At 41.0% G+C, this 12,071-nt stretch overlaps 1 protein-coding gene across 1 annotated transcript in view; it reads right to left on the bottom strand.

Moving 5' to 3' along the window:
- Positions 1–3,299: 3,299 nt before the first annotated feature.
- Positions 3,300–12,071, bottom strand: part of Cfap44 (cilia and flagella associated protein 44) — a 131,431-nt gene continuing 122,659 nt past the window's right edge. The window contains exons 33-35 of the mRNA XM_029570364.1: positions 10,330–10,490; positions 8,503–8,637; positions 3,300–3,487 (exon numbers count right to left, since the gene is read on the bottom strand). Coding sequence (XP_029426224.1) covers positions 3,314–3,487; positions 8,503–8,637; positions 10,330–10,490 — 470 coding nt within the window. The 3' untranslated portion in view covers positions 3,300–3,313. The remainder of the gene's footprint in view (positions 3,488–8,502; positions 8,638–10,329; positions 10,491–12,071) is intronic.

Below are 12,071 nucleotides of genomic sequence, written 5' to 3'. Positions count from 1 at the left end.
CACTGTTGGGGCTGGAGAGATGGCTCAATAGTTAAGAGCACTAGCCAGCTGCTCTTGCAGAGGACCTGGGTTCAGTTCCCAACTCCCACATGACAGCTAACAGTCATCTGTAACTCCAGTTCCAGGGTATCTGATACCCTCTTCTGACCTCCATGGGCATTTCAGGACACAGGTGTTTTTATATGCATGCAGGGCAATACACTCATACACATAAAATAAAAATAATAAAATATTTTTTAAAGTAGTGAAGGTTTTTAAAAATTATTTTTAAGTGTGTGTTTGTCTGAATGTAAGTGCACCACATGCATGCAGTGCCTATGGAGGCCAGAAGAGGGCATCAGATCCCCTGGAACTAGAGCTACAGACAGGAGCCATCAAATGGGTGCTTGGAACTGAGCCTGGGTCCTCTATGAGAGCAGCACCATTGCACCATCTCTCTTTAGACCCCAATAGTGGGGATCTAATTATAGATTCATTCTTCAAGTTGGGAAATAATCTGATTTACTCTAGGTTGAAATGTGCCAAGAACTGATTGAGTGACACTGCCATAGACTCTCAGTTCATCTGCTACACTAGATTATAGAATTTCAGAACAGAAAGGAGGCTTGGAGCTTATTCACTTGCTCATTTGTCAGATAATAAAATGAAGATTTACAGAACCTCTCTTGATTTTCACAACCAAGAGGGCACAATATCTCAAGACATCCACAGACCAAACATTTTATCCAGGCTGCTGGTTGTTGGGGTAGCTGGCCCCATGATGGCTCCTCCACCTATACTCACACTGTGTTCTGTCCCTCCCACATCACTCATGACTGTGTGGCCCATTTCATAGGCCTCCTTAGAGATTAGGCAGCTCTCCTGCTCTGCCACTCTTAGATCACTGGCTACACAGGCCCGGAAGAGGAACAGAAGCCTCCTGCCCAACAACCAAGCCAGTTGCTTCTTCAGTTCCTCTAGTTGAGCTCCAAATGGTAGCAGGCCCAACTCACAGTGTGACAAAACTCTCAGACCCAAAACCAAACCTCCAGCTAGGCTGCTACCATATTCTTGAGACCACAAGCCCTCTCACCCTGGATGAGATAATACATTTGTTTTTCTAAGCTAAGTTTTGGGATAATTTTTTATATATTAATGAACAATACAACGAATAACACTTTAAAACCATGCTTGAAATACACAGAGTTTAGTATGGAGATCAAGTTGCCCCCTGCTCTGAGTTACTCCGTATTGTGTAAAACAGTGGTTTGAGGACTACCTTATCTAGAGTAGCTCCATTTTACAACAGCAGTTGGCTCCATTCTGAGTGCAAATGGAGAGGAACAATGACTTTACCTCATGTTTATGCACATTGACACTACCACGAGGAACCATGAGGAACAGATAAGTAACTTACTCTTGTGAGTAAAAAGGTACCACCTATAGACTTATCGAAGAAAACAGCCCCACTAACCAGTCATGTGACCACCCAGAGGGTATGTCAGAGATTGATAAAGAACTTGAGAGGCTTCAGCTCAGATGCTGGCCACTGGTCCATCTAGGTCCAGCCCTGTGTCTAGCCTCAAAGGTCCTGCATCTGTGCTGTTGGGGTCAAACCTTGCAGTTGTTGTCAGATGGCTCGCTGGGTTGGACCATGGTGGCTTGGCTCAGCTGGGTTCAGCTTCCAACTGGCCTCTTTGATACCTTAACCACCTGTATCTGTAATGGCTCCCTTGTACTGCCTCCAGGAAGGCCCCTCTGAACTCTTTGGCCCCTAACTTTCTTAGAGCTATTTGTAGACCACCACTCCAAAAACACAAATATGTTATTATGTGAAGTGTAATGTGTGATCTAAGAGCTAATATTAGTAACTAAGAATATAGTAAGAGCCTACGATATCAAGTGAAATCGAGGCTACTTGGTAAATTGCAACCAATGAAACCAACATACTGTGTGAATGTATTGTATTTACTCAATAAATTTTGACATTGTGGAAATGCACAGGTCTATGTTCCTGGCATTTTACACTCACGTGTACAGTGCAGAAAGCTGTAAAGGCTGTTCTCCAATAGAGAACCTACCACAGCAGAGATTAATGATTATGAGGGCAAATAGTAAACTATTCCTACCTTTTAAATGAGAACGTGAAGGAACTTTACAGACAATAGGCCAAGTGGCCACCTCTCAGAACAGTCTAAATATAAAAAGAAAACAATTCCTTTCTCTAATTTTGGGGGCAGATTAGTAGGCCAGTTAGGACACTGGTCCTCAGTGACCAGCTTATATCCTGGGACAGCCTCAGTGGAGTAGCTCAGCATCCATAGTGCTGAGAGTCCAAAGTATCATTAGAAGGAGCAGGATACCAGATGTCAGGGAGATCGCTCTTCAACAGATGCAGCCATAAATTTTAGTAAACCTGTTCCTGAAACCCAAAGTATACTCTTAAATGAGTTCAAAGTGTTACACATAATCAAAAGTGACTGTAGAGATAGTCTGTCAGAGAGATGAAAAAATCTACCTCATTTCTTCCACTTCCTCATTTGAGTAAATGACTCAAATAAGTCTTGACAGAAGGCATAGGACATGAGAAAGCCACAGGATACAAGGGAATCCATGGAACACTGATGGAATTGCAAAAGTATTCACAGAAAAGCCTCCTTTGCGGGCTTACTTTGGAAAATGCACTCCTCAGAAGTGAGGCGTTAACAAAAACTGTGGGTGATGCAGGAAGATTACTTGCCAACCCCAAAGCAAGCCAAAGCAAGCTGCTTTGCTGCATCTGACTGCATTTCCTGAACCCTGAACCCCCAAAGAACTGCCTTTTGAAGTCAACAGTAACAAAGTTCTAGTTTGCATTTCTTATTCTATAATTGGCAAAATGGTTTGTCTTTTTTTTCCCCTCTTATATCCTCTCACAGAAATATTTAATAACATTTTTCTAAGGAGCCAAGGACCAAGAAAAGGAAGTATTCACATAGATTTCTGAATAATAGTTTTTCTTGCCAATGGCTAAACACACAGAATACTGGAAAAACAGATTTTTCCAAAAACGTTATAGAACAGATGCTTTTTTTAAAAAATTATGAGATCCAACCTTTGGAAACTTCATATTCAACCCAGTATGATGTAAACATCTAAACTGGCTCAACTTAGTAAAAATTAGATGTCAGATGCTATAGGTAGTTCTAAGATAACTAACTTAGAGAAACTTAATGACAGGATCTGGTTTGACACTCTTGGTAAAGTTCACTTTAAAGGAAAAGAACTGTTGAAAGTGATGAGACAACAGACCTGGGAGAAATGAGCACACAGTCAACTTAAGTGTTCACGGGCCTCATTTATTCTCCTGTCTAGACAGGATGGGTGGGAGGATAAGGCCTCCTTTCTTCCTCAAAAAAGCAATCTCCTTCTTTAAGACCAAAATCTTTTCTGACTGGGTTTGGATCAATTCAGTGACCTTCTGTCTTGCGATAATATCTGCTTTCCGAGGGCCCTGGAAGGCACTGCCCTGTTGGAAACAAAAATAAACAAAACATCTCTCTGCTTTAAACACTGGAATGTGAAAAGTCCCCTGGTCTTCTGTATTTGTTGGTAGTACTAATCTTACAGTCCATTTTAATAGAGACCACTTCTTAACATAAGGAGATACTCTCCCATTAAAATCCTGCTCTTAAAATACATGCCTTTGGAAGCACTTTACCTGTCATTCATTCATACTGGGAGGGCTCATTACTGAGGTAAAACACAAAGACAAGAATAATTCAGGGGACCCACTCTAGAAGAGGAGCACTCTGGAGTCTGCTTGAAGCCTCTTATCAACTAAGAGTCAAGAATTCTAGCACAAAATCTAAAATTCCCCATGAAGGTTACCTACATAGAGACAATATTCCTTTTATACAATGATGTTTCAAATATCTGTGTTAAAATGTCAGTCTATGCTTAAAGACTAAGCATCTATTACCTTCGGGTAAGGTCTTTCTAAGACTAAGCATCTATCTTCTTACCCAGCTTTAGGCCTGCAATTTTCTAGAATCACACAAGACTATATTAACTTCACTTAGAGTAAAAACATGTCAACTCCCATGTGACCTATGTTTGTATCAGCCTGTAATCCTACCTAATTTATCCCATTTACTGATCTCATTTACTGAAAAAGTGGGGGAAAGAAGAGAAAGAAGGGAAAGAAGGGGGTATCCCTTAGAAACCCCAAAATATACAACTAAGGCATGTAAATGCAAGTTTCTTTTGAGAAGCACATGCCACACTTGGGTGTATACTGTTCTCTCTCTCTCTCTCTCTCTCTCTCTCTCTCTCTCTCTCTCGCTCTCTCTCTCCTGTGGTTAAAGCTACATTAAAACTGTTTCTTAATAAACTCCAACTCTGCTTCATACTGACTCATCCTGAAATTCCTTTCTGTGGCGAAGTCCAGAATCCAGGCTCTACCCAAGCAGAGGTCTCTGAAGAAACTCCTAACTCTTCAGCCTGCTCAGGCAACAACATGGCACTGTCTTCAGCTGTGCAGCCTATATTTGGACTCCCTAAGAGAAATCTCTGCATCCTCATCCAATTCCTGCTCGTGTCACTTCAGGGAGGCCTTCATCATCCCGTGAACTGGGTTTAGAATTTCCTGCTCTCCCCCATCAAAACATCCACTAATCATATTGTCATTGTAATTAGCAGATGGAACCATAAGAAACAGGATATTTGACTATTTTTTTAACCTAAAAATGTGACAATTTTATGTGATTCAAACTAAATATTTACTTGATACTTTTCTTTCAAAATCCTGGGCCTCAGGTGTTCTGTATCTCCCCACTCTACCCAGTACCTGCCTTAGCACTAGTGGCATAAGTAAATGGTTGATGAAATTTGAAATGTTTGATGATCTTGCCTGTTAAAGGAAAAATAGAACTCTTCCCTAGTACCCATGCTGTGCAAGAGACACTTTACATCTGTCTCTCAATGAATCCTCAACACAACCACAAATTTTGTGTTATTAGTCCAGTTTTACAGATAAAGAAACTGAGACTCCAGAGGTTGGCTAGCTGGCCCAAGGCACTCTATTATTAAAAGCTGGAAGGAGGATTAGGAAAAGGTTGCTGAAGCCAAAAGTCATAATTTTTCTTTTTCTTTTTTGGTCTTTTTGAGACAGGGTCTCCCTGTAGCACCAGCTGACCCTAGAACTCGCTATGTAGACCAGGCTGGCCTTGAACTCACAGAGATCTGCCTGCCTCTGCCTCCCAAGTGCTGGGATCAAAGACATGCACCACCACGCCTGGCATAATTTTTCTTTTTTAATAAATATTTTAATTATTTTCATTTTATGTGTATAACCTGTATCATGCAGTTCTCACAGAGGTCGGAAGAGGGTGTTGAATCTCCTGATATTGGAGTTATGGATAGTTACTAGCCTCCATGCGGGTACTGGGAATCGAACCTGGGTCCTCTGCAAGAGCAGTCAGTGCTCTTAACCAGTGAGCCATCTCTCTAGCTCAAAAGTCATAATTTTTCCATCGCTCCTAGCTATTATGACAAACCTTTGGAGTAGGGCTACCCAGAACAATTCTGCCTCTTTTTCCTTGTGCAGCTTTCTCCAGGGGCTATGGGAACTAAACACCAGCTTGCTCAATGGTTCTTCCACCAAGGGCTGGCTAAATGAACTGAAGCAGGAAACGCTTCTGGTTTTTTGGTTTGTCTACTTTGAGAAAAGGTCTCATGTTGCCTAGCCTGGCTTTGAACTTAATATGTAGCCAAGGATTGACCTTGAACACCTGATCCTCCTGTCTCTACCTCCCAAGTGCTGGGGTTTGAGGTTATGTACCACCACCCCTAGCAATGCTCCCTTTCTTAATAAAAAGATAGAAAATTCTGGTGTGTGGACACGAAATAGAGCTGAAGTAGCCATCTTGTGAGGGTGAAGGAAACAGAGACTCATCCAATGCCTTGATATCACAGACCCACCTTCAGTCTCCTCCCTTGGGACTTTTCATGAGAAAAAATATCTCATTTCTTAATACTAGTCTTCATGAGATGTTTGATTATTGTAGCTAATAACTCAAGTCTAGTCATTTCAACTGTCTTTTAATTCACCTTAACTTTCCCTCACTTCACTATATTCAGTTAAATTTTAGCTATTCTCACTTTGAAATGTCTCTTTGACACTTGCTCTTTCGTTTTTTACCAAGTACATCTCCAGTCATTCCTGGATAATGATAAAAAGCAACATAGTCAACTTTGGAGGCAAACAGACCAGCATTTCCAGATAACTTCATTGGGCATTAGCTCTGAGAGCTTCAGAAAGTTCCCTAACTTCTCTGAGATTTGAACTATAAAATTAATATATGTGTATGAGGAGGGTTGCATTCTTGTTGAGCTTTTTTTTTCTGGTGCTAGGGTTCAAGCCCAAGGCCTCATTCGTGAATGCCAGGCAAGTACTCTACCAACTAAATTATACCCCATCCCAGAACTCTAGTATTTTCAGGATTAAATGAGATATCCCATGTATGGTGGTTAGCTTTGTCAAGTTGACACAACCTATAATCCACATGGAAAGAGTCTCAATGAGGGACTGTCTACATTGGTTGTAGGCATGTCTGTGGGGGAGTGTCTTAATTGGTGTGGGAAGGCACAGCCCACTGTGGGTGGCACTATTCCCTAGGTAGGGGTTCCTAGACTTTAGGAGTGGAGAAATCGAGCTGAGCACAAGCCAGCAAGTGAGCATGTAGGCATTCATTTCTCTTGGCTCTTAACTGTGGATATGATTAGCCACTGGAAGTTTCTACCTTGACTTCTTCACAAAGATTGGCTGTAACCTGGATTGTGAGCTTAAATAACCCCATCTCCTCTAAGTTGCTTTTTTGTCAGGGTAATTTGTCACCACAACAGAAATAAAACTAAGACACTGTGTAAAGAGACTACAGTATATAGAAAGCTATACTAATGTGAATTGAGGTTCTTAGAAAAAGCCATATTTGTGTGGAAAGTCCTACAGGCCAGCTGACAAGAACTTTGTGATTGTAGGGGGAAGAAATGTTGCAAATCAGGAGCCCAAATCATCTGAGCTGTCTTTAGTTCTCTTAATAGCCATTCACTGTCAGCCTCTATATCTGACCAGACATCTTAGTGATTATTACATGAAACTTTTGGAATGAATTATTTTAGCAGACCACTAACTTCTACAAACCCTAAAGCTAAGAGTTATAAGACAGCCCTTGAAATCTATAGAAGAGATTTCCTTCTCTGCTGCGGTCATCTACCTGACATTTCCACATTGATTTATGACTTTCTTTTGTTCTGTAGCTATAAAAGTTCATATAACTACAGTGGAATATGTCATTCAGAGGACCCTGAATCCAGGCTCCCAGGCCATGTTCCATCACTTGACTCAGAATAAACTCTTAGAATCTGGAGCAAGAGTTGTGTTTGCATTAACATTAAGTAAAGATGTGTTTTTACAGAGACATATACTGATTAATTTTCCCATTTAACTGATCTTCCTCTAAGCTCTTTCCTCTTCAATGTGTCTGGAATTACCAAAGCACATCAAATTAATAATGTTTACCTGCTTCTTAGTTCATGAAAACTGTGTTTGGGAAATAACTTTTTCAAACATGTACTTGATATTTCACTCTAATTTTTGATAGCTAGAGGACATTTGATACTCAAATCTAGTCTACCTTTCATATTTAATCCCCATTTATAATCCTCCCAAATAGTTCAAACTGTTCAGTCTATGTGGAATAAATCTTTCTTGCTTTGAGATTTTTGCTTAGACTAGCAATTCCTAAACATGCACAAGAATCACCTGGAAGGCCTGTTCCTGTGCATCTTGCTGGGCCCTGCCCCCCAAACTTCCAACTCAGTCTCACTGGGGTAGGACCCAAGATTTTACTTTTCAAACATTTTTCTAGGTGATGTAGATACTGTTCCTCAGGCAATCATAGTTTGAAAATGTCTGGCTTAGATTACTTCCAGGATGCTTAAAGAAAATATAAAGCAAGGAAGACCACGAAAATTGGCTAATATTTTTGTAGATTCTATAGAAGATATCAGATTCCTAGAGGGCAAGACATGGTTCAGGTAAACATTTATTGAATAAGCATAATCCATCACATGTTATGTGTTATGTACTGTTAGGGTCATTATATGAGCATTATATAACAGCAAGTTGAAACCTACAGAAAGATTCCTTCTTGTCAACTGAAATAAACATATTGGAAATGAACACTGACACCAAATTCAGAGACAATAATATTATCATATTCATATTTAAATAACTTTACCTTTCCGAGACCAAGCTAAACCCTCTAGGTAAGTATTGATATGTGTCTGAGGCACCTAACAGGCATCTAATAACGCTAGCACTCTCAGGAAGCCACTCTGATGTGGCTAATACCAGTGTCCAGGGACAGATGGCCTGCTGGTGGTCCAGGATCCAGGCCTGTTTAAATGCCAGCACCTTACATTCTTGTGAATAGCTACCTTCGCAGAGCTTTGGATTCTGAGGAAAGGAAAGGAACGTACCTTCTGGTTCTGGAGTTTATTCAACCGAGAATCAAGTTTCTGCTTTTCCACATATAAATCATTCATCTGATGAAGTTTCTTGGTGTGTTCTTTTGTCTTCATCATGATTTCCCATCTCATTTGAGCAATCTTTTCCTACCAGGACAGGAAGGTGGAAAATGAACAAAGTGTAGAGGAGAAGAAATAAAGAAAAATGAAGACGGTCTAATTCGATCAAAGCCATCATGCAAGGACTGGGGATGTAGCTCAGTGGAAGAACACTCGTCTAGCATGTATGAGGTCCTGGGTTCAATACCTAAAAGTTGGAGAAAATAATTTTTCATTTAAAACTAATCATGCAAAGGGAACAATATGTAATTTTGAAAAAGAAAATATAATCAGAGGGTGGCTGGAGAGATGGCTTAGGGGTTAAGAGCACTAGCTGCTTTTATAGAAGACCCAGGTTCGATTCCCAGCACCCACATGATGGCTAACAACTGTCCTAACTCCAGTTCCAGGGGATCTGTTGCCCTCTTCTGGCCTGTATGGGCTTTGCGTGACACAGCGGCACTTATATGCATGAAGGCAAACCATCCATGCACATAAAAAAAAAAAAAAATCAATAAAAAAAATTTAAAAAGAAAAGAAAATGTAACCAGAAACAATTGTATTGAGTTTGGTCTGAGTAAAGAAAAACGTAAGGCACTTATTGCCAAACATGGTCTGAATTTATCACTAGTATCCATGTGGTAGAAGGAGAAAATTGACTCCCTCAAGTTGTCCTCTGACCTCCACAGGTGCACTGTGGTATACATGCGCCCTTCTATGTGGACACTCATGTGTGCACACACAGATAAATAAATGTAATTTTAATTTTGTTTAAAAAGGAAAATAAAGTATGTTCAAAGATAAAAGAAGATAAAAATAAGGTATAGCTAGAAACCACTTTATCATTGAGGAATAAAATTAGTATACATGCTAACTGCTGAAACAAGTCAGTGGCCATAACTTAGGCAACTCCCATTTAGTTTGATTTCAAGGTGGGTGACTTAAATTGCCATACATCTGTATGATGTCTTTCTTTTGTTTGCAAGTGCATACCCCACCCCTGTAGGGATCAGTTTCATTGGTATGAATATTTTTGTAATTTGCTTCTTCAAAGTAAAGTGGTAAATTTCAGTAGTACAGTTGAGATAGGGCCTCAAGACAAGCTAGGACTAGGAACTTTTCCTCCTATCCTATCTGCTGATGAGAAACTCTATGAAAGCCCCTATCTCAGAATCAGGCTAGAACAAGGCACTGTCACATCCTATGGCTTAAGGAACAATTTTTAATCATTAGAATCTTCTAAAACCCTACCAGCCACACAGTCTATGCCTTGTTATGAAATTCAGTGCTTAAATGTGTTTTCTATTCTTTTCTTTTCCAGTGTTGGGAATTTAACCTAGGACCTTGTACATGCTAAGCAAGTACTACATCACTGAGCCCTAAGCCCTTAGCATGTTTTCTAAACCCCAAAGCTATTCAGTCATGCAAGTGGGATCTGCAGGGAAGAGCAATTCTGTGACAGCATGCAAACTTTAATGCAGGCCTCAAAGTGGGCCCTCTGGGTCATGTTTCATGCCATTTCTACATCATATATATATATATAATATATATATATATATATATGCCCCCTAGACCCTCAAAACTAGCGCTAGTACAATCTCCAAGATAGGTCTCTGTAGTAAAGAAGTGTGGTGGAATCTGGGTGCTGCACAGGTATTTCACGGGAACTACCTAAGCCTCATCAGGATTTCATAACCCGGCCCAGATTCAGCCGAAAACCACCTGGTTCCTTTTCCTCACCTCCCACATCTTCATTTCCTTTGCATTGGATAGCTCCTTTTGAAGTTTTTTGATCTTCAGTTCTTCAAGTGTTGTATTAACAGAAAGTGTCTGAAGGGCTTCCAGATCGACCACCCGGCCAAACTTGCTGATCATTAATTCACGGACTGTTTCTTCCATTTCTAAAAGATAGTCACCATCTCAGTCTCTCCAGTACCTTCAATGTTATTAAATGAACAAAACTAGTGACAAGAAAATGCTAAGGAACAGCTTTTGTAAGATGTTACCATTTTTTGTTACCAATTGATTTTCCTCTATGGAATTTTGCCTGTTGCTTTTCTCATGAAAATGCTCATTCATGGACAGCTTTTCATCTTCAAAACTCTGTGTAAAATGGACTCATTTTTCCCAAGTGACTTATATGCTCTGATCTGCCCCTCCTTGGACCATTGGTGGGCTTCAGCTACATTATTAAGTAATTTAATTCTTTTATTGATATTTACAGAATCTATTGTTAAATATAGAATAGACACTTTATGTAATTTTCTATCTTACTACAAGCAAAAATTAAAGTAAGGTCTTGTGGTCATTCACAAGGCACACATGGCCTTCTCTGCCCTGTCCTGTTGCCTCTCCTTTTCACACCTCTCCCTGTTTGCTCCACTCCACATCTAATCTCAGAAATATAATAATAAATGAAAGGCTATGTTTCAAAGGCTGCATAAGGTCTAACATTTTATAAGACTTCAAAGTAACATCTTAGTTAGGAATACACATAAAAATGTATTTTTTAAAAGAAACACACGCTCTGCTTCCCAGGGCCTGCATGACCCACAGGCCTCTCTCTGGGGTAAGTTGATCAGACTCCCGTACCTTGACTCCCCCAGCCTCATTCACCCTCCCATCTCCCCCACCCGTCTCTCCTCCTAGCCTGGGACCTGTCCCATTCCTTGTCTTGGCACCCCAGACACGGGGGAACCACCACTACTTCCTGATCCTTTGCATCCAGACCAACCCAGGAGCCCTCTGGGCCTGGCTCCACCCTCACCTCCTTCTGCTTCCCTGGTCTACACAACCCGCCAGCCTCCCTGCCTGGAGCTCTTGGGGCCTGGTCCCGCCCTCATCTCCCTCTGCTTCCCTGGGCTGCACAACCTGCCAGCCTCTTTCCTGGACGCAGGGGCTGACCTTTCCCCTTCATGAACCTTTGCATCCAGACCAACCCAGTTCCTCAGTACAGTCCCCAGGAGCCCTTGGAGCCTCTTCCCGCCCCCATCCCCCTTTGCATCTCTGGGTGACATGGCCACCAGCTGCCCTAGAGCAGCATCTTTCCTGGGCCCTGCTCCCAGGCCAGTCCAACTCCCAAATTCTTGAGGCCAAAATCTTTCCTGGAGGGATCCAGACCTTAGAAGAAAGCCTGAGAGCATCTGATCCTCATCTGACTTGGGCCTCTGTGGGAACTCCTGAAGACAAAAGCAATCTGGCCAATCCAACATAAAATCAAAAGAATCGGAAGCTTAGAGGAACCAGCTTTTCATGCCCCAAAAGTAAACAACAAAAACACATAAAGTTTACAAAAAGAAGCAGACCTAAACTTGAAGGCTTGAGTCTCACACTAAAATCAGAAACTACAAAGGAAATTCACATGTAAAATCACAGAAAAAGAAAATAATAACATGAAAAACCAAAATAATTTATCCCTACCAAGTACCAATAGTCCTCTAGAGGAGTACAATGAGAACCCCCTAGAGATAATGCAGGACATG

Source organism: Nannospalax galili, unplaced genomic scaffold (genome assembly GCF_000622305.1).
Source record: "Nannospalax galili isolate Female #2095 unplaced genomic scaffold, S.galili_v1.0 scaffold743, whole genome shotgun sequence".
Taxonomy (NCBI): domain Eukaryota; kingdom Metazoa; phylum Chordata; class Mammalia; order Rodentia; family Spalacidae; genus Nannospalax; species Nannospalax galili.
This window is presented reverse-complemented; position numbering and strand designations above follow the sequence as displayed.